Source organism: Chrysemys picta, chromosome 5 (assembly GCF_011386835.1).
Source record: "Chrysemys picta bellii isolate R12L10 chromosome 5, ASM1138683v2, whole genome shotgun sequence".
In the NCBI taxonomy this organism is placed as follows: Eukaryota; Metazoa; Chordata; order Testudines; family Emydidae; genus Chrysemys; species Chrysemys picta.
In genome coordinates this window covers 91,346,637-91,373,259 of record NC_088795.1, presented here as the reverse complement: position 1 = coordinate 91,373,259, position 26,623 = coordinate 91,346,637, and the positions used below count along the sequence as shown (strand labels likewise).

Below are 26,623 nucleotides of genomic sequence, written 5' to 3'. Positions count from 1 at the left end.
TTTTACCATACACACAAAATCCAACAAAACCATATTTCCATCAATAATAATAGAAATGTACAGCTAGGCAAAATAAGCAAATGCTGCCTGAGTACTTATTAGGGTTTGATTTAAGGATATTTACTTTGTATGTTTTGACAACTTTTTGAATCTCAACATCTGTGATTAAATTGTCTGAATCCCCTCACGACTGTGCAAAACTTAAATAAAAATAGAAAAAAAGTTTTAAAATAAACCCTGATTCCCTTGAAATTATACATCAAATAAAGCTGAATTCTGCCAAGCCTACATATAGTTGAACTGTGGCCTCCCTCCAGATGAGCCTGATCAAAGTGCTGAGCCCTAAGGCAGCCCCTCCCAATGACAAATGGCCCAAAACTAAGTAAGCACAAATCCTACCTTCTTCTTCCTCTACGTCACTAAGGGATCTCTCCTCCACAAAACCCGAGCTCGTCGAGCTCTGGCTGCTTGTGATGCTGTCTAAGCGTCGCTTCAAGTCCGCTGAGATTTCACTGACGTAGTTTTCTTTTCCCTGCCTAAATCTGGCATTTTTAGTCTAGAAAGGAAAAATAATCAGAGGTTTTCCAAGGCAGAAGTGATATTTCACAGTGTATAAGTCAGGGATGTCACTGAGCATCAGAGGGAGAGAGAAGACATGGAGGAGGCACTTAACCTGCTCGTGGCGTGCAGCAGCCCTCCACCTTCATATGTCGGTCAGCAGCACTTATAAGCAGGTGCTACTACATTCTGTAGCTTGTTGAACTAGCATGTTGTCAGGTGACTTCCCCTTACCTCTGGAGATAGTTCTAAACCTGCACCGCTTCCCACAGCTCCCATTGTCCGGGAATGGCAAACCACGGCCACTGGGAGCTGAGAGCGGCCGTTCCTGTGGATGCTCAGGTAAACAAAGCATCTCGCAGCCCGCCAGGGGCTTACCCTGAACAAGCCGCAAACCAAGTTTGGGAACCCATGTACTAAACCCACGCAGACTCCTGCCAACACAAATCCAGTCTCATCTGCTTCACTTTTGCTATATTCTTGCCAAACACCACTGCTTTCTCATCCTCAAGGATTCCCATCCCTATAATCTCCATTGCTTATCTGCAATGTTCAATGCCCTCTTAAAACCCATCCCCTTTCTTCATCCTCCTCTCTCCCTGCATCGTAACCAGACACAACAGATTCCTGTTGATACCATTTAACCCTCCTAACTCCCAAGAGAGGGAGCAGTAGATTGCACTCACCAATATAAAACTCTCCTTTCCCTGCCCCCAAAGATACAGGAAAAAAACCCTCAGGAAAGTGATACTGTTAAAGGAGGCTCTGATGTAGGAAGAAAGGCATATGACCTGCAAACTGCAAGGCACCTCTCCAGAGTTTCTAATCCCCTTAACATTGGCTCCCTCTGGGGCTCTGGATAAGTCTCCTAGGCCAAAATGTTCTATAGGGAGAACCTAAAGCCATATATATTCATGTCTCCCAGAAGTGGCCTGATTCTCAAAGGTGATGAACACCACCAACTTCTTCTGAAAAATCAGGCCACTGACATAGGGGCCCAAATTTAGACACTAGCCTTCATTTCTCTGGCTCCATTTCCCCATCCTTAAAGCAGGGATCTCAAAAAGGCGCAGTGAGGATTAGTTAGATCTTTGGAGAAAGCTTTGAAGATGAAAAGCATGACATAAATTGGCTGGAGAAATTGATTTACGAGGGAAGATTAAAAGCGCTGTATATGTATAGCCTGGCTAAACAATGAACAAGGGGGACATGATAGCAGTCTACAGAAGGGTATAAACACAAGCAGGGAGTGAAGTGATTTAAGGTGGTACAAGCTGGTTTGACTAAGAGTAAAGAGCTGAAATTAAGGGAAAAAATTGGGCTGATTATCAGGAAAAACTCCCTGGCAGATACGGCAGACTATTCTACAGTCTGCCAAGAGAAATGGTAGATGCCTCCTCTTCGCACATTTAAAGCTTAGAATAAGAAACTTACTATATTTTATGGGCATGGGGATTGACTAGATGACCTGTAATGCCTTTTCTATATTGAATTTCTATGGTAAGTGTTAAAGATTATCATAATTAATATCAATACAAAGATACATCCCAAAGCTTTCCACTCAACGTAAAAAGAGTTTTAAAAATAAAGTTTCGTCACTCCTTAGCCTCTATTTTTAATTTTGACGATGACAGCAGACTGTACCTTGTACGGAACAAATTCACTTCTCTTGCTCCTTAAGTAAGTTGACAAGTTTCCAAACTTGCAGTATTCCACAATCACCATAAGTGGGCCTGCATAAAACATGAACCAATTAATTAGAAAGGCTATCTATTTCCCAGTTCAGCCCAGCTAAAAATATGTATTCTTTTAAAAATCAATCATTCTACTATCTTTCCAAATAATTTTAAAGAGAATATCCACAATAAAGACAGTAAAAATCTGTTCAAAGAAGGAAAGTGACACCTTTTCTGATTAACATGTTGGATGGGGGAAACAACATTTCAGGCCAATTTTTTCAAAAAGCAGAGGCCTTATTTTGCATGTGAAAATGTGTATGAAATTGTGTGCTTATATTTATATGTGCAAGTGGCTATGACAACACATACAAATTGGCTCACTGTGCATGCAAATATCCATCTACACTGATATTTGCATGCACAGTCATGCAATTAACCACCCAAATGCTGTAAACTACTTTCATGTACACATAACTGTTCATGCATCTTTGTGCATGGAGCTGAGTCTCCATGTTTTAAAATATTTGGTCCTTAAAACCCAATTTGCAAACACAGGTACACTGATGAGCTGCCCAAATGTTGAATGCCGATGCTCAAATTGGGTTACTTGGACATTTGACATTTGGAAATGCTGATCTAAAGTCCAAGTATTGGATGTGGGCTTCTTATTATGGCATCTACAATTAATAATTGGCCCCTATGTCTATCTTTAGAAAGATTTATGGAATTCTTCTTCTTCACAGTACTGTACTATAGTTATGGAACTGCATGAAGGAAATTCTTAGCCTGTGTTAATATTAAACTCACAACTGAATCAACTTCTTTGACAAGTTATTACAAAGTTACTTGTTCTAAATATCTTCCAAACTAGTGAACGATGCTGGGCTTGTTAGATCAAACTGTTGCAATTACAAGTAAAATAGATTTCGTCATCCAAATTTAGATCCAGACTCATAATCACCTTTTATCCCAGAGCTGAGGAGAGTGTTACAATTTGTGGTTTTGCTTTAGCCCATTAGAGACATAGAGGCTGCCTGTGGCATTTGGATATAGATTCTGATTCCTAACCCCACAAACGTGTTTTCTTTCAGAATTCTGTTTCAGGCCTATTTCTAATTATAAACTATGTTTACTCCTCCTTTGGACAACTACATAGCATTTGAGGTTTTCATGTGAGGAATATGAATGGTCCACACCATAAAGAAAAATAATATTGTACCTGCACTTAGCATGTGTTTTATCCAAGGATTGAAAAGGCTTTGCTAACAGTATGCAAGCATTATTACCCCATTTTACAGATGGGAGAGCTGAACTGAGGTACAAAAGATAAAGTGACTTCCTCAAGGTGACACAGCACATCAGTGACAGAGCTGACAGATTGGACTCCAGCTATCCCATCCCCTATTCTAACCCTGGATCATGCTGACTCTTCTAATAAACAGCCCTGGAATAACTATAATGGAAAATCAAAGTCTTGCTAATGATGAAAACTCAATTCTCCACTAATCGGATTATGGTCTTACTGAATTTGTGGTAGTGCCTCCAATCACTGAAAAGACATTCTATACCCGGAGAGCAACAAGGACTCTCAATGGGTCACTCACCTCCTGGTTTTGTGCAGGCACCAAGTAAATTGACAACATTTAGATGATGACCAATATGAATGAGGATCTTGAGCTCTGACATAAGTGCCCGGTGTTCACTATGTGTAGCACCCTCTGTAAAGATAAAAATTATATAACTGATCAGCATAACAGAAAAAAAAGTTTTTCCCTTTGCTAACCACATCGATTAGTATTTTGGCATATTGAGTAAATGTTTTTGTAGGTTAACCTAGGCTAGGGTTCTCACGTGAGGGACAAAACATACATTCCTCCTAACTATGCTCTGGCACTGGTGAGCTGTAGAGTTACAGAGTTGGTTTTGCTTTATTTTGAAACAGTTCCCGAATGCTGCCAAAAGGTAAAATGTCAGACTGGAGAGACAATCAGTGTATTACTGCCTGGAATCTTCTTTGCTCTATGCAACACTTTAAGCAGAGTCTGTTGAGTTTTCAGTTACCAGAGATATAACCATTACCTCATGTGGTGTCTGAATGCCACGGGCTACCACTTGACCTGTGGCACTAGATTGGCCTGTGAAAGGGAAGACGCGGGACAGGGGTTGGGGGCTGCACAGCCTCTCACCCAATCAATGAGAACAGCCACTGGATGATTTGCCAGCATTCTGAACATGCAGAGGAGGCAGCAGCAACCAATATCTGAGGGGGAGGGTCAGAAGGCAGCATTCGGCAGATTTGGTGAACGCCAGGAACTTCTGTAGGTGGTTGGGGTCTTCTCTTATTTTGCTTGGGGTCCATCTCATTAATGTTATGTCCTTTTACCAGGAGACTTGACAGCATGGCACATAAACAATGAGCTTTATTGGCAGTACCTGTATCGTGTGACTACTCATGCAGCACTGACAAAACTCCCAAAGTCCTTTCCCATTATTCACTGCTCTCAGTGTGAAACCTGGGACGGATTCTCTGGGTGCAGAGAACCTTGTTCAATTGTTCCAGGGTCCTGGGAAGGAGGAATGATTCTGGGATCTCAGCTTTGTATTTAATGTCAAAACATCCACATCACTGACAATAATATTGAAGAGCTCTTTAAAATCAGCCAAGGAGTAAGCTAGCTGAATCGTTTCTCTCCCCCCAGATAATGTCTAAGTCATCGTTTAGGATTTGACGGAAAGCTCACATTGCAGGTACAGTATGTAGGTAAACACTGCAGAAATCAACACTTGTGTAGGATTACTTGTAGGAGCAAATTTAACCTCTGCATCTGGGTAGATCTATAAAGTGACGGTAAAGAAGCTCTAATGAGCAACCTCCTTATAGGTAGACATAAGTTACATTATTCTCACAGCAATTGTTAACTAAACCCTTCTAGGACATCGGTACAGAAATTCTGATTGTTCATCATGCTTTATTGGCTTCTGGATACAAGACTGGCAATACAAATACATTATGTCTTTTCAGGAGGCTTTTAGTTTTCATTTTTACCTTTCAGCATTTTTACTGCAACAGTTTTGCAGGTAGCAGTTTTGTCAATTCCAAATGCATCTGCTTCTATGACTTGGCCAAATGCTCCACGCCCAAGGGGTTTACCTGGTATGAGAAGATTAATAGATTTAGACTTATTGTTAAAGCAGTGGACAAAAGGTAGGCCAATCATTAACTAAATCAACCCCCATGTTGGGAATGATGGTTTGGCACATACTAGGGGTGGGCCTATGTAGGTGTGAAAGTGGGGTCAGGAAACACAATAACTAGACTAAGCTAGCTTTTCCTGCAGGGTGGGGTTAGGAGCCGCCATGATCCAGCCATCTCCTGCACTGGCCCAAAGGACTGAGCCATCACAGAGGGAACACCCAATGTATCCTATCAGAATGTGATGTAGTTCCAGGAGCAATTCTGTGTGTGCCAGTCAGAATTCCTCCACAGGCTCCCTGGGCAATGTATTCTTTCCTCACCCCCATCCAAAATAGTGAAAGCACACCTAGCTTTAGCCGGTCTCTAGGAAACTCCCACTTGCTGGCATCATAGGGGAGACGTTCACACTTCTCATCCATAGGAACTTCATCAGGATCCATGATGATTGACAAGTAGCCAGTCTTTAATTCCCCTCCACTGGCCTGGAAAACAATATCAGTTCTAGTCACATAAATGGTACGTGTTGGCTGGAATGAGGCAGTCACATGTACTAACTTCTCCCTCCTCAGGGTTTTAAAATTTCACAGAAATTCAAGTCAGTAGTTTCCTCCAACTACATCATTATGAATGTGAACACGGATCCTTGCACTTTTAATAATCAAAAGCAGTTCAAGCATTTTTTCCTCTGAATGCCTGGTCAATTAAAACCAAATTTCTGCGCCCTCAATTCCAGGCAGGAATGTTATGGTATTGAGAGGAAAAATGTGCCTGTTGGTTTAAGAACAATGGAAAGAAACAACACAAAAGAGCCGTAGTCAGTTTTCATTTGTCATGCAAGACCAATGCTGGTGGGACAGTAGAAGAATGGTTTCGTTACCCGTTTAACGGTCCGGAGAATGATTACAAGAAGCAACCAGAAGAACATGGCAATCACTGCAGTCCCAACCAGGATAATGAGCTCCAGGTTCATTTTCTCTTCGGCGCCTGGGGAGAAACAAATGAATATCTCATTGATAGCTGAAAGCTTATTGGTTTAGGTCATCAGTTAAAGGACTGCATAGAGTTCCTTGTTCTGAAGGTTCATTTTAAAAGTGTCCCATGTAGCAAGCCAACTAAGGCAATGCTTGTTTCTTATAGGTTGGAATATTGAGCCAAGTTCCATACGAATTACACACTGTGAAACCCCACTCAAGACAATGAGGAATGAAATTTTGCAGGAGATAGGTCAGTACAGGATTTGATCCATTGTTTTCTCAGAAGCTTTCTGATTCCTACAAATAAGTGCACAATGAAATGGCAGCAAGGATTAGTCAGACTCTTATGGCCAAATTTTGCCCTTAGTTACACACCTTGTTTTGGTGAGGCTGAATGTGCATAATCGAGGGAAGAATTTGTCTCTTTGCAATTAAGAAATAAAAGATGAAATCTTATATTTGAAAGGAAATTGCTATTTTTGAAAACACAAAATCTAGATGAATGTTGAGCACCCAGAAATGAATAACTTTTTCTCATGCAAAGAAAAAAGTGATTACGCTATGTAGGAAATAAGATGTTGCAAGAATGATCCCCTGTATTATGAAACAACATTTCTAACATTTCTTTAACTTCTTAAACTGGGATATTTGATAACAAGCATCAGAGGAATTCCTTTCTGTCCCACCCCCATTTCTCAAAGTATGTTCCTGTACATTTCAGCCCTGGTGTCACATAGGTTCTCCCACACAATAGCACACTGGGTTTTTCCATTATATGGCCTATGATGCCTTGACAGCAGTGAAATAATTTAACTGTCTGCATTGTTAAGTATCCTCATTAATACCCACTGAGGTGTGCTAGGCTCTCTGCAGACTCAGATGCAGGTATTATCGCCTTGATTTGCACTCACTCTACGTTTTCAGGTTTTTCTCTACCACCATAATGGCCAGCTGTGATTTCATAATGAAAGCTGTGATTCTGGAGACCAAGATATCGGCCTCAAAAACCAAAATCACTGGGTTGCCAGCTTGGTGTGACCTCACCCATTTTGAGCTTGATTAGGAGCCTTATCAATAAATGAATCTGATCCACTTTGGCATAAGGAAACTTTCAGCAAAGGCACTGCTAGTACATTTTCTAAACTGTGACCAAGACATGATGCATAGGCTTCCTTTTTAGCAGTTATCATTTCAAGCACAAATAAATGAGAAGCAAATCTGTACTGACCTTCTACTGCAAAAAAAGTTACTGCTTTTTTGCATCCGAGGACATTGCAGGCAAGGCAGGTGTAGAGACCTCCATCTTCTTTCCTTATCCTGCGTATGGTTAGAGTTTTGTTCCCATCTTTCACAACAATACCTGAAAAAAAGGAATTGTTCTTAATTCTGCTATTTGCGTTGGCTCTGGTTGTTGTTAAGAATTCAATGGTTGCAATTATTTTAGCTATACTTTTGCATACACAACCCTCACAGTGTATAAAATACACAGGGCCACATTCTGCCCCCACTCCGCACTTGAACTCTGCAGTGAAATCAATAGGGAGCCCTGCGTAAAACACATGACAAAGTGAAATAAGTCATAGTGAAGGAGCAGTTCCTCACCTGAGTCTTCAACAAGGGTTTCATTGTTTTTAAACCATGTGATGTGTGGAGGAGGAATTCCATTTGCTGGGCATGATACTTCTATGGTTTCACCAATGTTTGCTGTTTGATTCTCCAGGCTCTCTATCAATGTGGGGGCCACAGGCTCTGTTTGCATGAAAATAAAGTTATTGAGAGTTTCCAAGTATAATCATTTTTGTGATGCCTTAGCACTCGCTGCCACTTTACAAGTTTGAGTCACTAATGTAGTCCCATGGCCTTACTGCAATAGCACCAATCATGGTGTTCCTGGAGAGATCATATTTAATCTTCCATGATACACGAGACAAGGACAATGGCTAAGAAAACATTATAAGGAGAAGTCCTTTGTCTTTTACATGAGTCTCGTTTTATGATTTAGAGACCCCCAGGCTGATGGAGAAGAGGGAACTGGCCAGGAATTGCCTCCCCTCATGTCTCCATCTCCAACCCCACTACAAGAAAGGTGATATTGATAGTGCTTGAGGCTCTGATTCAGGAAAGCATCTGTATTCAGGACTGCCCATAAACATGTGCTAAAGTACTTTCCTGAATCAGGGCCTAAGTTGCCACGCCAGGATGCAAGACCTCAATGCAAGATCACTTGTGTTTGCATCCAAAGCCAGTCACCGGCATTGTTTGTGCTGAAATGCTGCCCTGCTTTTATAACAATTTTAAAGCATAACCACAGTTTCAAACCCAAAGGTTCAGTCAAACGTTAAGTCACAAGTATAAAGAGATCATAGATGTGGAGCTATCAATTTGTGCCACTGTTTGTGCCCATCAATAAAGAGACTTCATTTGCTTGCACAGCACAATTCCCTGCTTTTCCACACCAGGCCTATTAACCCTTCCATTTCTGTTCCATAATAATGGAATACTAAGTGTGACTGGCCAGTTCATCAGCACAGCAGATACATTCTGCCTAGACCTGACCTCATGCACTTGACACGTTAAAGGCAGTCTCATTATTAGCAACTGCTTAAATCCCTTCTACAAGTGAGCACACCTTTAAATTGGTAACGCACTAGGTCCTACAGAACTTGAGGATTCCTGCAACTGCAGTATCTCTGTTTCCAGCTATACACAGTCTGTGCATATAACCATCTACTTTGGTATCTGTAAGTGGGTTCATACCTTGAACAGTGAGGTGCTTAATGAGACAGTGTTGCGTTTTAGTCTTTTTGTCCTGGGCTATGCAAACGTAATCCCCTCGATCTCGAAGAGAAATGTTACGGAGGATGAGCTCTAAGGTAACATTTTCACCATTGCTATTGGAAACTGTGGCATTCAGCTTCAGAAGATCATCTGGGTTCTTGCACACAGGCATTGGCAATCCCCCAAGGGGCCTCTGTGAGGTGCGAGGACTCAGTTTATACCAGGTCAGGTTTTCAAAGGTGAATTTGTCCGCAGTGCACTGCAAGGACATGTTATCCTTTTCAGTGGGTTGGTTTCTAGGTTGAAGGTTAATTTCAAGACCCCCTGCAAATTAAAAATAGCTCATTAAATAGTGCATTTGTTATATTAATAAAGTCCTTTCCTTTTATATTGATTAGCAAAAGCCATTTTGAAAATCAGCATTCACAGACTTATTGGGTTTGACTCTCCAGTGCTTTGCACCTTGTTTTACACTCACTTTGCCCCGGCATAAATGACTTCACAAGGCACTGGAGAATCAGGCCCATCATTCACATTAACAACAACAAACAACAACAACAAAATCACACACAAGCAAAGTCCAAGGAAGATCTATGTAATTAATAGAATTGTCCTATGCAACCTTGCACTATTCTCAGCATTAACTGTCAATTTTTGTGACTGGATTAAAAATATCATTTAGACCAAGATTTTCAAAAATGAATGTCTAAAGCTAGGTTCCTAAATCCATATTTAGGCACATAAATATGTGGTCTGATTTTCCAGGGTCCTGAGATGCTAGAAGCTCTCACTGAAGTCACCCAGTTTTGAAAATCTGGATCTTAGTTTGTATAGAATCATAGACCTGGAAGGGACCTCGAGAGGTCATCTAGTCCAGTCTCCTGCACTCAAGGCAGGACTAAGTATTATCTAGACCATTCCTGACAGATGTTTGTTCAACCTGCTCTTAAAAATCCCCAATGATGGAGATTCCACAACCTCCTTAGGCAATTTATTCCAGTGCTTAACCACTCTGACAGTTAGGAAGTTTTTCCTAATGTCCAACCTAAACCTCCCTTGCTGCAATTTAAGCCCATTGTTTCTTGTCCTATCCTCAGAGGTTAAGAAGAACAATTTTTCTCCCTCCTCCTTTTAACAACCTTTTATGTACTTGAAAACTGTTATGTCTCCTCTCAGTCTTCTCTTCTCCAGACTAAAAAAACCCAGTTTTTTTCAATCTTCCCTCATAGGTCACGTTTTCTAGACCTTTAATCATTTTTGTTGCTCTTCTCTGGACTTTCACCAATTTGTCCACATTTTTCCTGAAATGTGATGCCCAGAACTGGACTCCAGTTGAGGCCTAATCAGCGCAGAGTAGAGGAGAAGAATTACTTCTCATGTCTTGCTTACAATACTCCTGCTAATACATCCCAGAATAATGTTCGCTTTTTTTGCAATACTGTTACACTGCTGACTCATATTTAGCTTGTGATCCACTATGACCCCCAGATCCCTTTCCGCAGTACTCCTTCCTAGGCAGTCATTTTTCATTTTGTATGTGTGCAACTGATTGTATGGATTCTGTTAATTTCATAACACTATTTAATTTTTCTCTTCTTTATAGGTCTTTATAGCTGTAAATGCCTAACCAACGTTGCAACCAAAGATCCTGATTTAGATCTCACTTTATACCAGTGTTCACACTACTGTAACTCCATTGACTTTAATGGAACTGCTCATATACTTACAGTTATTTGCAGTGTTGTTGTAGCCATGTTGGTCCCCGGATATTAGAAAGATGAGTTGTGTGAGGTAATATATTTTATGGGATCAACTTCTGTTGGTGAAAGAGACATGCTTTTGAGCTCTGTGTAAGTGCAAAAGCTTGTCTCTCTCTCACCAACAGAAGTTGAGCCAACAAAAGATATTACCTCACCCACCTTGTCATGCTTAAAGTTAGAAATTTGTTTCAATGCTGAATAAGGACCATATTTAGAATAAGGCATAACAGAGATGGGTCATCATGAGGGTTTGAATCAGACAAATGATGTGTTGAAGCAGAGGGAATGAGATTAATTTAACGCTGCTATGCAATCAACAAGCTATACTTACTGGTAACATGAAAGGAGATAACCCTCTCACCCACTCCAGCTTTGTTAGTAGCCACACATCTGTACAAAGCTGACACGTTTGCTGCTTGAATCACAAGGGTGCTTACAGTCTAAAAGAGAACAAACCAAGCAATTTCATACCACATTAGTGCCAAAGGGCTTAAATGAGTCAAACCATAAAAGAGCTGGGTGCATTGCCATGTAGCTATCCACACAACTGTAAATTCCTGCACAATACAAATCAATGGTGTTTCTGGTACCCAGGTCATCTTGGAGGTTGATGTGATATTAAAGTTTTTCCTAATGTCCAACCTAAACCTCCCTTGCTGCAATTTAATCCCATTGCTTCTTGTCCTATCCTCAGAGATTAAGAAGAATTTTTTTTCTCCCTCCCTCCTTTTAACAGCCATCTATATGTAGCTTTCTATATAAGTATTTTTAAACTGTGTTATATTAAAATTAGCAATAGGTTCCCACATTTTTTCTGCTCATTAATCTTCAGGCCTTTCTCTATTACAGTTAAACACAGTTGATATAACGTTCACAAATACATGAAATGCTGAACAGCACTCTCAAAAGCTGGTCATTCCTAACTAAGACAAACGAGCATTAGCTCACCTTCATTTTCCCAGCAATAGCAACAAACTGATTTTTAATTCTTTCAATCCGATTTCCTCCCTTTCTGTCCGTGATGTCTTTCCATTTCTTACATGCATAAGGATTGATTCCCAAACCAACTTGACTGAGAAATAGACAGAGAGATACATTTTAGGTATGGAAAATCTCGACCTTCAAGAGACCATTTTTGTTCAGTTTAGAAAAAATATCAAAGATGGAACAATGGCCATGTTATAAAACTGGGAAATGTTCCTGAAAACTTTTCTATGTAAGTGTACATACAACCTTCCAAGACCTTTGTTCTTTATAAAACTAGGAATTCCCAGGCCTAGAGGTAAATAGCCTAATTAATCTGCGTAAGCCAGCCCAATAAGGATACTTGGAGGGAAGAAGCTATTTTGGGAACAAACCTCCAGTCATAAATTGACAATTCAAGTTAATTTCATTCAAAAGAAGACAGAGAGACATAGAAATCACTGGACTCCTTAAAAGAATTTCTTTAGGACAGTGGCTCTTGTGTAGGAAGTGACCAGGCACCAAAAGAAGCTAGTGGAAGTCATTTTATAAACAGGAAAGCAGAATGCTTTTTTTTTTTTTTTTTTTAAAGGAAGTCTGGCCTTGTGCTAGGCCCAGATAAGGGAAGCTGCATGTATCTTGGTCAGGAGCTCTCTCTATCATTGGCTACCATCAATCAGTGCAGTTTCTTTGAGATACGCTTTTACATAGATAACAAGCAGCATCGTATTCCCACAAAGAACTGCAAGTCTCATAAACAGCAAATTTCCCATGTGTAGTAGTGTTGTGTTTTTGTACTTGCTGCTGACCAACAAGGTTTGACTGACGGGGCCCACAGACGTGTTTGGAATCCAACAAGGCAAGATGCCAGCCAAAAAAGCATCAAACACAATAAACAACAGTGGTAGAGTTTCATCCGTGGTTAGCCCTGGCCTGGGGAATTCACTCCGTGCAACAGCCCACCAGATCCCAAGTCTGGCAGTCTCCGTGTAATGCTACCTACATCTAGCTCATTTTGACTATGTTTGACAACCTGAGGGCAGTTTGGGCCTATTTGCTGTAATAAGTAAGAGCTTGACTTAAATGGAAGCAAAATGGGAACTTTGTCTGCAAACACTGTCCAGCAGCAACAGTTACTGAGCGTGTTACCCAGGGGGTTGTCTGCTTAGTGTTTGATTTTGTGCATTTTTATATTTTTGTAAAGAGCCTACAGCACTTTAAAAAAATCATTGAATAGTTACAGAAATGAAGTGGTGCAGATTAACTGGCAAATCATGTTGTACTTACTTAGGGCGGAATGTACACTGTTCCTCTAACTGCCAGTACCACTGGATATTGACTGGGGCCGGAATGGCGTAGACTGTGCAGGTTAGGACTTGAGTAGTTGCATACTTGTACGAATCAACAGGAGCCAATAAAGCATTCTCCCCAATCTGAGGTGGAACTGTAGGAAAAACCTGCATGTTACATGCACAGACCATCATAAAGGAGCGACATTCTTTGCCTTGTGCCATTGTCTCTTGCTAACAAGAACACAGTTTGTTCTTAAATGTACAAAGTCTCTTTCACGGGGGTTTCTCTCTCACCGTGACTCCCATATGCCTTCCAGGGTCTGAGCCTGTGTGATTCTGAGAGCCTCCCGCATGGTGCTGAGCGTCCACAACTCCCACTGACCTCAGCAGGGAGCAAAAGAATCAAGGAAGAAGTGCGCCAACTTCACAGAGTAGCTTCAATACAAGCCAAACGTTCAGCAATCCTTCCGTTGCTTACTTACAGCTACCCCTTACAAATTACCCTTCAGACAGCCCTTTCCTTCCATCACTGTCCCCAGCCAAGGAATTTATATTACTTCCAGCATTAGGTGACTGGCCTCCATTTCCCACTGTGCCCCCACCTAAACCACACTGTACTTAGCAGAGCTGCTCTTTTGAAGACCTACTATTTTGGAAGCATCTAGACAAGTATGTTTCCTGAGGAGCAGTGTGGAGGAGGGGTGCCGGGGAGAGGGGAATGGTGGGGGATAGTGGGGGGCGGGGAGGAAGGGGAGGCCAAAACAGAGCTGACAGTGGCAGGAAGGATGGACAAGGCAGATGACGATGGCGGGGAAGACTTGTGATACAAAAGCAGCAGGAGAGAGCACAGAGGACAGGAAAAGAGCAAGACACAGAGGCAAAGAAATAATATACAGAAAATAAAAAACAAAAATCCTTTTATCCAACAACAAGGAAAACCTGAAATCTCCTGAGTTGTAAAATACAGCATGAGGATCCAGCTGGAGACAGATTCAGTGGATGGTTGAAGCAATGTCCGGGCAAGGTTTGAGATGGGGCTTCTTTCCTGCATTCCCCTAACTTGGTGGTTTTGAATCACCTCATTTTTTTTTTTTTTTTGCCAAATTTAAATCTGGCTAGTACACAGATCAAGAGGAGCACGGGGCTCTAAGAGACAGGACTCCTACCAGCTCTTTCTGTCAAGGAAGGGTTAGTACTCTATACACACACATATACAACCAAAGAGGAAAAGGCACTGTTTATATCTCACTTACCATTCACAGCCAGGTTAAATGTGTGTCTCTGTTGCTCCTTGTTAACGGGGTTTGTAAGTACAATGGTATAATTCCCAGCATCCTTTTCACTTGCCTCAGTAATTGTTAACGTGTAACCAAGTTTAATGGTATGATTTGTGCTGATGGCTTTTCCATTTTTATACCTAAAGAAAATACATGGTAACTTAAATACTTTAGAGAGTCAGCTTGACATATAATACCACAATCTGTTTTAAAGGCATCACATTCTGACTCTTACCATTTTGCTTCTGGTGGAGGATAGCCTGTAAATCTCACAGGGATTTTGACTTGGTCTCCTACCCTTGTCTCCACCACAGACCCCATTCTGTCCAAACGGATAAAAGGTTTTTCTGCAAGAAATTAATTGATGGGCTTGAAACAAAACATTGCCTTTCCATATTGCCAGAAATGTAAACTGTCTCCCATTTGGTTGTGTGTAACTGGAGATGAAAGGCAGCAGATGTAAATGACAAAGTGGTCCATGTACCAGCACAGGCACTTGCGGTATTACAATCCATGAGGTAAATCCTCAGCCCAGGGCCCAGCATAACTACTGGGGTTGAGCACTAGGGAGATCCATTAGGAAAAGGGGAGGAGGGTTCAGAGGCGTTCTGAGGCAGTGAAGCAATGGAGCACTCCTGTGTGGGAAGGACAGGACAGGACAACATACATAGCAGTGGATCCTCCAGCCCCAACCTGCCTCTGGCCCATGTCACATCCCTAGGGATGCTCTGTGCCACACAGGGGTATGCAGTCCCTCTCCCCCGGCCATGCCTTCTCCTTCACCCCTTACACAGAAAAGTGGACTAATTCAGCTACCAGGGGACTCTCGACAGCAATAGAGGCAAGAGTCTGCTCTCAGCTCCACACAGCAACTCTCAGTCCCAATGCTCTGTCCTCCCTAGCCGCTGTTGCCGTGTAACAAAACAAGCAATGCAAACCAAGTGCTGTAAAGTATGTGTTGGTAACACAATACCGCATTTAAACCTCTCCAAGGTTTCCACTTACACAGTTAGACAAAAAGGGCTCAATTTTTCCATTTCAGCACATAACAGTATTCAAAACTTCACGTGATACAATTACATAATTGAGCAGAGATTGAAGCTATCTATCTGAAATTCTGCAACCCAAAAACTCCCACAACTCTGAAAGGATTTACACTACTTTTCTGCAACCACAGAAAGCAAAATTGTAATCAGCCCAACAGCATGATTGGCCTTTTGGCTAAGATCAAATAGAGTATCCGTTTAATATCTGATACAGCTGTGACAGAGAAGGGGGAACTGTTTCTGGTCCTGGCAGAAGAATGGACTATGGTCAGTGTGAACTGAAAAAAATCAAAATGCTGATGCTGAAAATCAGACTTAGTCACAACTTCAAGTCAGCCTTAGTGCTCCTGTGTAAGACATACAGTACATCCATAACTAGCAGTGCTGCTGCACTAGTTAATATTGGATCAAATCCTGCAATTCTTTCTCACTCATTCAAAAAAATCAGCTTTTTGTAGCCAATGGAGTTTTGCCTGATTGAGGACTGAGGAAGGATAGGATTTGGCCAGAGTCATTTCCTCTAAGTCATTTCCTTATGACCAAAAGTAAAGCTGAATCCAATTTTCAGAATGCAAAAAGCCGAGGGCTGGATTCTGCCACCCTTATTCATGCAAGTAACACCTTTCTCTGCAGGTAGCCACAATGGAATCAATGGAACTACCTGTGGAGTGAGGTACTATTCAGTATGAGGAAGAGTGGCAGAATCTGACCCGAAATATACAGTTTCAACATTACAGTACCACATAGGGAGAGATTAAATAGAGGGACCGCCAGCCATTCTCAGTTTTAGTGTCATTTTTTCTAGACAGCTTTCAGTGATAATCACATACAAGGTCCTAAGAGAAAACCCTTTAACATTAAAATAGAAAAACCTTGAGCTATAACAATGCTACTAAAAACAACTAGAAGCAATGGAAACACTGTGGCTGACAGTTCAGAGCAGACGGCTTATACGACAAACGTTTTGATTGACATACTGTGCAGCTAATTGCTTTCAATTTATGCATTTTCCATCCCAACAATCCCCACCTATAAATATCCAGAATTAAATCAGAGAATTCCATACCATGGACAATGACATATGTGCTGTTTTTCTTTGTCATAAGGCCACTGAATGCTGTGCAGTTGTATCGGCCTCTATCATTTAAGGTCACATGGTCTATGGTAAGAGTGCTTACGAACTTCTTCGGCTCATTCCCTGATGATGTTTTTAAGTCTCTGACTGTAGCACGTTTTCCCTGTAACAGAGTAAAAGCTCTGAGAAGCAGTTCATTCCAACTCTTCCCCCGATCCTCCACACCGGTGGCGGATTAGCCACTGGACCAATGGGGATCATGCCCAGGGGCCCCGGACAATTGGGGGCCGCCAGAAAAATGGACACCCCTACACCCTGACCCACTCCACCCGGAACTCCTTCCGGGGAGCAGAGAAGCCCTAACACTCCAACCTCACTCCCTGGCAGTAGCGCTGGGCAGGCAGAGCAGGGCAAGCCCCTATGCCCCAACCCTGCTCCCCGGCAGGAGCGGTGGGGGGGTGAGGGAGGAACTGCAGGTGGAAGGGGTGGGGAGGGTTCCCCACTTGCTCAGGCCCAAGTCCTCACAAAACCGTAATCCAGGTTATATATTATATAGGCTGGTAATTCCTTCTCTTCATATATCATCAACTGGTTTGTTAATATTTACAGAGGAGCGGGTAAGTGGTTAACCCAAATCTTTATTGTATCTGTGGAAGCTAAAATAACCATGGAAGCTAAAACACAGGAGCATCCTTTTGTATTTCTAGCAAGAGGTTGCTTCTTTCAGGGCTCTAGGGCACAGTATTAGGAAATGATTGTTTTACCTTAATGGAAGGGTAGTCCCATTTGAAATCAATTCCAACATTTGGCTCCGTCCTCACAGTACAATTTAGAACTAGTTTCTCCCCTGCTGCCAGCTCTATTTGGTGATGAGGGTTCATAGTTAAGTCATAAATTCTGTATCCTGGAAGAAGCAAAAGGAACAGAGTTTGAAAAAACATTCTGCTAAATGACGTAAGGATGCCGCTTTCCCAATGGCATTTACTCTCTCCCTTAGGAGTTACACCCACACAGCAGAAATCCCAGAAGCTTGAGTGCAGTGGGGAGATGGGCATACACCCAATTTCAAAAAGTGGAGATGAAAAGGGTAAAGGTGCCCAAAAGTTGTACTGACACACAATGGGTCTCGGGCAAATACAGTCTACTTTCATTTTTTAGCACATGCAGAGTGAGTGGGCTACTGTGAGGCCATTTGCCAGAAGCTCCCTCATGGTCAGACACAGTAAGATAAAAGAAGCTGACATGGTGAGACATCAGTACTTCTAAGCTGGAGTCAGAGAGAGATGTTTGGAACAGATCCTGGGAGCTGCTAAGCATCCTCAACTCTTATGGAAGGGTTTCTTGGCCCCTTGCAATGTTAGAGAGCACTCAGAGGAGAACCTCAATGGTGAACCACAAAATTCTCAATAGCATGGAAACAAACCCCACTCCCCAAATATTATGATAGACCAAAAGTGGGCATCAGGTGATGCGCTTGGAACTTTACCACTACCAACAATTTGGCATTAGCAAAACTGTCCAAGGCATAAAACCTGTAATAAAAGATGTAAAATATGACAAAACATATCCAAAAATCCCAAATGACTCAAAACCAGGCAGAGGATGATGAATTGTGGGGAAACTGCTGCCCCTAAAGGGAGATGGGGTGGTGAGATACTCCCTATTTTTCTCTTCCTCTCTTTAGGAATCTCCGAGTCTAGATGAGAATGTGCTGATCCTACCTCACCAAGCCTCAGTGTCACAATGAGGCTCGGGAGGTGGGGGATTGGCCTCTTCCAACCCTGGAGATGAGAGTGTGCTCAACAGTCCAGGAGGAGGTCATTGCAGTTTCAGCATGGGTGGGGGCCTAAGAGGAGTCCTCATGTTGCCCTGGAGGAGCAGGTAACTTCAATGTGTCAGAGCCATATTCATCCAATTAGGCGCAGGACATTAGCGTGCAGGGAAACAAGAATTTCTTGGGGTCAGGCCAGGTTTTGCATTTCTAGTGTGACATGCTCCCGTTTCTCCTCACAGCAAGCTAGAACCCTGTCTTCTTTCCTGAGCTGCTAGTGATACTTTGGGGTGCCTGTTCTCAAGGTCCTTCATTCTATGCTGACATTCATTACAAAAGAGCAGAAGTTTAGGAAAAATAAAACGCTGCATGATTGAAAAAAGCAGCATCAAGGAAGAGCAGGTAAAATCCCAAGCACAGATGCCGGCGATCCACCCGAAACAGAACACAATAACATTTTCCCTTTAAATTCAGGTATTGTTTTTTTTCACCAAAGCAATACATATTAAAACATGCATTTTATGTTAATTGTATTTTCAGTATTCCTGATCTACAGTCCAATCAAATGTAACTGCTCAATATGTTGCATCAAGCAAAATAGCACTGCCTAAAACAATGACCCTGGAGAGTAATCTTTGGCTTACCTACAACCACAACTATGTACATCACAGACTGGTAACTTTCATCATCTATTTTAGCTTCGCAGAAGACCATGCCCGCATAGCTGATCAGGTTACTGGGAATAGTGAAGCCTTTTTTATTATCCCATGAGATTAATTTACCATCAGGAACAAATAACTTTTCTGGATACCTCTGTTAAAATATCAATAAAACATTCAGTATAATTCCAAAACTAAATAAATTCATATTGTAAGTCTAATATTTACTACAACATTATGGATCCAGACTTGGCATCCTGACTCAGACCACATTCTCATTGCAGTCAACAGATCTTTACACAAGAAGTATCATTTGTTAGTGTAGTTATAGCATTCCCATTCTATAAGTTTTGTAATGTCCAAAGATGAGAGGCTCTTTTTAAGATATCTATTTTAATCCACCGTATTTATGTAAATTGACATTTAGCTAATTCTAGAGATAAGTACTGAAATATTTGACTTTTTTCTTACCGCATAAAGTGATACATTGAGATTTGATATGGATCCAAGACATGGAATCAGCACTGTTTTGTTCCCAGTAATGTATATAACATGAAGTTGGTCACTAACTGAAGTCACAAATGGAGATCTGTAATCTAAAAGAATATTTGATTTGCATTTGTTATAATCTCTTTGTTTGAAAGGACACAACATGCTATTTTTTCTTTCCTTTCCTGTCTATGCAGTCCTTTTCTATTTGGCAAACATTTGTATTTTCTTGTATGTGAATGGACATGAAATTGACATCACTATTAAGTTTAACTCCTCCTCTTTTTACAGTACCATCATGCCCAAATACACATTAATGTTGTCAACATAATTCTGGGTGCCTGACCCTGAAGTCTTTACTCAGTCAAAACTCCGATTTAAGTCAATGTGACTTCTGCCTGTGTAAGGACTATAGGAATGGATCCCAATATTAGTTATAAGTAGCTAAGTGCTTCATAACCCCTAAAATAATGGCTATTCTTTTTTAAATTCTCAACAATAAATAAGTGGCTTTATAAACAAACCTATATATTATCGACCAACTTTTCAAAATTCTGACCATAAATTGTAGTAACAAACCTGTGCATGCAGGCATGCATAGATAATTGAGGCTAGATAATCAACAGTGAAAACAGTCAGGGGCTTAGTCTAATGCCGTTCTGTGTGTGCAGCTATCTAAAGTGCATGCATAACTGAAGGCTTTGCAGTTGCATCCACATGCATTTTATATGGGTGCAACTGAAAGCATGAGTTTTGAAAACTTAGTTCTTGAAATCTATCTGAATTTCCCCATCAGAGTTCAACAGCTGTAAGGTAGATCAAATTTCAGACTTGATCTGAACATTGTTCTGTTAGATAATACAAATGTGAGTGCTATATACAAATACCCTATAATCCTTGCATGTGTGAAACTCCTACTGAAGTCTACAGTAGTTTTGCGTGCAAACAGATCAGATCCCAGTATTGATGTGTGGGCTAGGGGCTGGAGAAGTAAATTAGGCTAATTGCTGCACATATAGATTTTATTAATTATGGGAACAGGGACTTTTCTATTTATGGTAACTAGCATATTGACATGTAGTTATTCCACACAAAAATTTGCATACAGAATGTCAATTTCACAAGGCCAAGAATTCCAATATCAGGAAATTGGTCCCAATTTTAATTGTAAAGTCAGCCTGGTCAGCAGGACAGGAGGAAGGGCTGCAGGCATGTAAACATTTGGAAGCTGAAAGACAGGAGGCCAAGCTCAGCATGAAGTAATCTTTTATGTGATCCAAATGCCTCACTTACAACTTAAGGTGATCATTTGTACCATCCATGAAAAATATCTCCAAAAGCTCCCACTGAGAAGAAAAGCTGTGATCAAAGATCTCACAGTTTACTATCGAAAAATGTTCCTACCATCACAGCTAAAATATATGCTAAGTTTCTGCTGTTGCATTGTTCTGTTTATTATTCCACCCACACGAATTTATATGGCGTAAGCAAATGTATCTCTGTGATACGATCTGCATAGAACTAAGGATAATGTAAAATACAAACTGAGAAAAAGTTGTTTTTTTGAGAGTCAAATATATTTGGCTGGCTTTTTGTATATATTTTTGCGCACACCTTGTGTTTCCACATTTTGGCTGGAAATGGACATATTGAAAAACCAGGCGATGCCATTCTGCTATGTAAACTTTGTAGCTTGATCAAATGGGAAATGCTAGAAGTCTCATGAAAGAAGCCTGATCTCCCCCACTTCCTTGACTGTTATGATGAGAGTTCCCTCTGCTGTTTCAATCTACTTTAACCATTTATCGGCACTTTAAGGGACAGTTTCTGCAGTTATTTACTACATAGATTGGCCATAAACTTCAATTGGAGTTCAATGAAAGGAGAAACTGCAGGATCTGGCACCTATAGAATGGATGTGTATTTATATTCTTGTTTTCCTTAAAACCTTGAGGACAAGTGGACTGGTAACTGCTTTGTTCTTAAGCTGACAGTCTCCAGCTTACAACTGTTGATCTTGAGGCATATGCTTTGCCAAATAGGTTTTTCTGTGGGTAATCCAATGAACATTACTTCAGAACAAAGCTTTTTGAAATGCCTGTTACACCATTGTTTCTTTTTAATCTTATTGATAGGTAGGAATCGCGTAAGAATCTTGTAAACACCTACCTTGAACATAGACATAAATACTTGTAGTTGCCTGGGTGTCTCTGTAAAAGCACTTGTAGTCCCCAGTGTCATTCCCTATTACTTTTGTAAGAGTGAGCATCTTACAATAGGGGCCGTCCCTGCAGTCCGTCACCGCAACATGTTTCTCAGAACTGCTCTGATTGTTAGGCAACAGCCACTCCAAAGCTCTTTGACCACTAGCAAAACAAAGGAGGGAGCTGTATTAGGGCAAATGGGGCTTGCTATCATCATGCCAGGAAAACTCAGTCCTACTCATTCTTGAATGGTCCATTTTAACTTCAGGACAAATAGCTATTAGACAAGCTTAATTATTTAACATTAAGAAACATGCTAAATCCGATAAATGAGTGTGAGATGCTCAATTCCACACAGCTACAAGAAAGTTTCTTCATTTGAATATTAAGAGGTGATGAATCTAAGCCATACAAAGATTCAAAAAAGGGGGTAATCGAGGTGACAAGGGCTCTGCTTAACCCCTAGCAAACTCCACTATGTTCCAGAGTACTCTCCCCAATCCCTGCTGCTTGCACCCCCATCTTTCCCACACAGGGGAGTGGCTAGGGCTACCCAGGGACTACCTTAACACACCTGACATGCTACACTCTTGAGAACATCCCCTGATTAGCCAATAGCTTTCATTTTGTTTTTTAATTCCATCATGATGTAACCCTCTAATACTCAGCCCAAGGTCTGCAGTGGAGAAGGGTCTGGGAGGGCCAAGGAAAGAGGGAGTAGAAGGAAGGGTCCACCTCTATATCAAAATTAAATTAATAAATCATTCTCATCATCATAACGCAGGCCAAAGTTGCCCTTACCTGCAAGTAATATTTAGAGTATCATTTGCAGTTATTGTAAGGATATCTTTTTGGATGCTAAGACTTGGTTGATCCGGAGAAATGAACAAGCCTGCAAAAATAAAATCAACAAATTAATGGGCCAAAAACATATCAGATTCAATTAGAAAAGCACTGTATGAATGTATATGTAGCACGTTTTAAGTTGACCTATTTGCTTAATGTGTTAAACTGTTCTACTGCTTTCCACACATCCCAGTAGAAGTTCAAGAGCTCTGTCATAACAGGAAGAATGGGCAGATGGTCATGAGCTAGCAGAATAGCTCTGCAATTCATAAAGCTCGGGTGGAGTTCCTGTTGTTTTGCATTACCAACTTCAAGGTCTAACAAGAGGATATGGGACATTGAAATAAAGTGAACCTTCATCTGATGATCTCACTCCCTTGGGAAAGATCTTATAATAAATTGAATAATAAATTTGCCAAGGCTGCTGATTAACGAATTCTGCTAAGAGTTATTTTACATAGTGCATCATAAACTCAAGGTCATCTGACCCAGTCTTGTTTTCCTTTATCATATTTTCTAATGTGTTTCCTTTGTTGCCTGAAACCCTAAGAAAACCTGTTCCTATCAAACTTTACTTGGGTGATTGGTTCCATTGCATTCAGTGAGAATACTCATATCAGTTAAATCTTGCAAGATCATTTCTAATATTTGTTCTGCTGTAACTGTTCAGTAAGGCAGTCTGCGCAATCTTTCAAAGAACACAAAGAGATGTTTTCGGCATTTATTACTATACTCACTCCCTTTGGGAGTTCTGTGTCAGTAAAGGATGAGTACAGAGATCTGAGTAAGTTCTGAAACATTACCTTGGCCAGACAACGCGGAGCACTTGTACAACGGAAGAATTGATGCAAATACGGATGTACAAGGAGTCAGTGAGTAAACTTACACAAGAAAATGAACAGTGATGGTACTAGCATACTGGAACACATCTCATTAGTCTGTTTCTTCCAGACAGTTAAAAGATTAGTCTTCATAACTAAATGTAGCTAATACAGTAACTGTAAAGTCTGAGGATGTGAAACTGAGTCTGATTCTCCATTGTGTTATACCAGTTTTATGTCAGTGTAAGTGCAATATCTTTAGTGAAGTTACATTGGTGTAATGTAGTAAAGAATTAGGCCTGTTATGTTTGCCAGCCATCACAACAGCTATGGATAGTGCAATCTCTCAGTACTAAAATTAAACAAATGTTTCTATACCTAGCAGACAAGCTCATCTAACAAGAGGAACATGTTTTAAAATGCAAGAATTATTTCTTCATTATGAACAGGAATTTCCTCTACAGCCTTCTTTTCTCATTTCCCTTCTTTCCTCATTTCAATGCTTCTGATACCATTCAAGTCCATGATTATAAAGCAGCAAGATGCCAGGTATGGGAAGGACCCAAGTGAGTTATATTGAGAGACAGATCTGATGAATGGTAATAGAGTTGGTATCAATGACAGTAAAGTCATCCTAGAGCTAGGGGCTTCAATATTTTTTCAGGATTTCATTATATTTTTTATCAAACCCTTCCTAAGGAGATTCTTTATTGACAATGGGTTTCAAATAATTGATTTCTGTTGCACTTTACTCTAGAAAGCCATCACTAATGTAAAATCTTTAATTAGGATGGAAAATCAAATCAAAATCAAGATATGCATCTTACTCCCTATCATAGGCATTGCAAATCATGATTTATCTAATCTAACTATCAAATAAACAGGATTAAATCTTCCTGGACCAAATCCTGCTCCCATCTGCATGCCTATAGCTCCCTTGCCTTCAACGAGACTAGTGTACAGATAAATAAGAGCAGAATATGGTCTGTACTAAAATTGAGATTTTTTTTTCCTCATTAAGTGTTGCTTAGTTAGACCTAAAAACTAAGCTAAAGATAAGCTCTATTTAGTCAAGGATGTTCAGTCTCAATCAAACTGTGACTAACCTCTGTCTAGATTATTTTCTTCAAGGTGTAACATTATGCTGTTAAATACAATTGCTCGTATGCATCTCTCTAAAGAGACTATTCCAAAAGAAAATGCATTGATAACTTACATATGCATTTTAAAACCATGATGAACTAACACTAGGATCAATAAAATAGCATTATTTATTGGATAAACATCCAAGTGTCTGACATTAAATTAATATCCATATTATAATAGTCAAAATGTTTATTTTTGCTCCAAACACAGGCATTATTTTAATTAATGTAAAAAGTCATCCCTATATATTTAAGATGCAATTTCTGCTAAGATATTAACCTCAGTATGATTGTTTTCACTTGGCTTATTCTCAGTTTCTGAAACCTCCACTGATAGGACAGAGAATAGAACTAATATATCATGCTGAATTTAAACGATTTTGAACCACTTATTCCCCATCCAGTGGTATAATGAACAGGGGATGTTTCCAGCAACTGGAATTAGTCTTGTTGAGGCTGTAAAGGCAGTGATTGGTTGCCTTGTGTCTCGCACAGCATATTATTAACTCTCCGCAGATAGAAGAAAACTCCTTTTTTCCTCTCTTGTTTCTTTCCTTTCATTAAGATTTGCTCTGGGCATGGGAAAGTTTGGCAGAACTGTCCCTCGCTTCCTGTGTTTTCTAGAAAAGATTCAGGGGTGAAATTATGGCTCCAACGCCCGACATGCTAATCAGACTTCGTGGTCTCTCCAAATTCTCCCTGTAAAGCCATAGCCTGTGCACCTGCCTACTCTCTCGTGCGAGGAGTGACCAGTCAGGATGTCCTGCCCTTTGCAGCACCTGAACTGTGATAAGGAACAGCCTTCCTCTGGAGACCTCAGGGGAAGGAGGAGGACATGGCCAAGGCTAACACCTTTAACAACAAAAATAGCTCTGGGGCAGATCCTCAACTGGAGCTGTAAATGGTGATAGCTTCCTTGACTTCCCTATCACAATTCACCCCAGCTGAGGATCGTCCCCAGGTCACCAGCAAACACAATCCATGGACCCAGGGTGAAATCCTTACCTTACTGAAGTCAAGAGCAAAACCTCCCATTGACTTCAGTAGGGGCAGGATTTCGCCGTGGGTTTATTCTCCCCTGCCCCCGCCCCTATGTCCGGAGTATGGCTCCTCCGAGCCTGCTCGCTTTGGGGGCAGGAACAAACCTCCCATCGTATCCCGGGGCGCTCCGGGGATGGCCCTCGCCTTGCACCCATCAGAGTAGCTGCCCCGAGGCTCAGGTATTTCCAGGCGCGGCTGCTCGGCCTCGTGTCCCAACATCTGCGCTCCACTGGCCCCTTGCCCCAGGGGGAGGTGCCCCGAGCCGCTACGCGAGCTCCCCGCGCGCACGGGCTGCTCCAGCCCAGCGCCCCTTACCTGGAGCCGGCCGGCTCCCCAGCCACAGCACCAGCGCCAGCACCACCCTGCGCTCCATCGCAGCTCTGGGACGGGGGTCCCCACGCCCGGACACAGGCTCCGGCTGCTGCCCGGGCTGCAAGCGGGTGCCTTCTCCGCCAAGCGGCGGACGTGCGGTAATCCTGGCCCCGCAGGCAGGGCTGCTACTGGGGCGAGCTCTGCTGCGCCCGGGGTACGGGAAAGATCGCTCCGTGCGACCTGCGGGCTTTGCCAAGCATCGCAGCCTGCCGCCCGCAGCGCCTCTACTTTGTGCAGGGGGAGGAGTCAGACTCCTGCGGACCCGCCCCTCCCTTCCCCTGGCTCCGCCCCCACAGGGGACCTGGGGGGCACTTGTCCGCTCAGTCCCATGTAGTCCATTCTGCTGGTGACAAGCCCAAGGCAGCACCCCAGTCCTGCCCTTCGCTCCCAGCTTGTACCACTCAGCTGGTCTTTTAAATGGGTGACCTCACCTCCGACTCTCACCTCCTCTGTCTTCAAACTGGGAGTGGTGCATTGGTCTCTTAAAGTACTTGGCTGATCCTGCAGATTCTTTAAATCAAAAACTTCAAAAAGGAGCTCCAGCACATTTAGCTGGTGGCCCCTATATAAATATAGTTAGATATATGTGTATTTTTATGGTCCAGGTGTCCCCCTATTCACTACTGACTGTATCTGGCAGTATATATGTTCTTGGATCTGGTATAATTTCAGTATTT

The 26,623-nt window shown here is 41.6% G+C and overlaps 1 protein-coding gene across 3 annotated transcripts in view; it reads right to left on the bottom strand.

The window, feature by feature from the left end:
• The window catches only part of KDR (kinase insert domain receptor), a 37,512-nt gene extending 11,323 nt beyond the window's left edge, over window positions 1–26,189 (bottom strand). Inside the window, exons 1-21 of one of the 3 annotated variants that reach the window (XM_005299110.5) lie at window positions 25,890–26,189; window positions 22,523–22,613; window positions 21,687–21,883; window positions 19,500–19,624; window positions 19,014–19,182; window positions 17,363–17,502; window positions 16,590–16,761; window positions 14,713–14,824; window positions 14,454–14,617; window positions 13,196–13,352; window positions 11,894–12,017; window positions 11,277–11,385; window positions 9,165–9,509; window positions 8,010–8,156; window positions 7,636–7,767; window positions 6,311–6,417; window positions 5,780–5,915; window positions 5,284–5,388; window positions 3,842–3,955; window positions 2,203–2,291; window positions 400–556 (exon numbers count right to left, since the gene is read on the bottom strand). In XM_005299110.5, coding sequence (XP_005299167.2) covers window positions 400–556; window positions 2,203–2,291; window positions 3,842–3,955; window positions 5,284–5,388; window positions 5,780–5,915; window positions 6,311–6,417; window positions 7,636–7,767; window positions 8,010–8,156; window positions 9,165–9,509; window positions 11,277–11,385; window positions 11,894–12,017; window positions 13,196–13,352; window positions 14,454–14,617; window positions 14,713–14,824; window positions 16,590–16,761; window positions 17,363–17,502; window positions 19,014–19,182; window positions 19,500–19,624; window positions 21,687–21,883; window positions 22,523–22,613; window positions 25,890–25,947 — 2,950 coding nt within the window. In that variant the 5' untranslated portion in view covers window positions 25,948–26,189. The remainder of the gene's footprint in view (window positions 1–399; window positions 557–2,202; window positions 2,292–3,841; window positions 3,956–5,283; window positions 5,389–5,779; window positions 5,916–6,310; window positions 6,418–7,635; window positions 7,768–8,009; window positions 8,157–9,164; window positions 9,510–11,276; window positions 11,386–11,893; window positions 12,018–13,195; window positions 13,353–14,453; window positions 14,618–14,712; window positions 14,825–16,589; window positions 16,762–17,362; window positions 17,503–19,013; window positions 19,183–19,499; window positions 19,625–21,686; window positions 21,884–22,522; window positions 22,614–25,889) is intronic. The other 2 variants (XM_042841896.2, XM_005299111.5) reach the window with 2 other exon arrangements.
• Window positions 26,190–26,623: the final 434 nt, after the last annotated feature.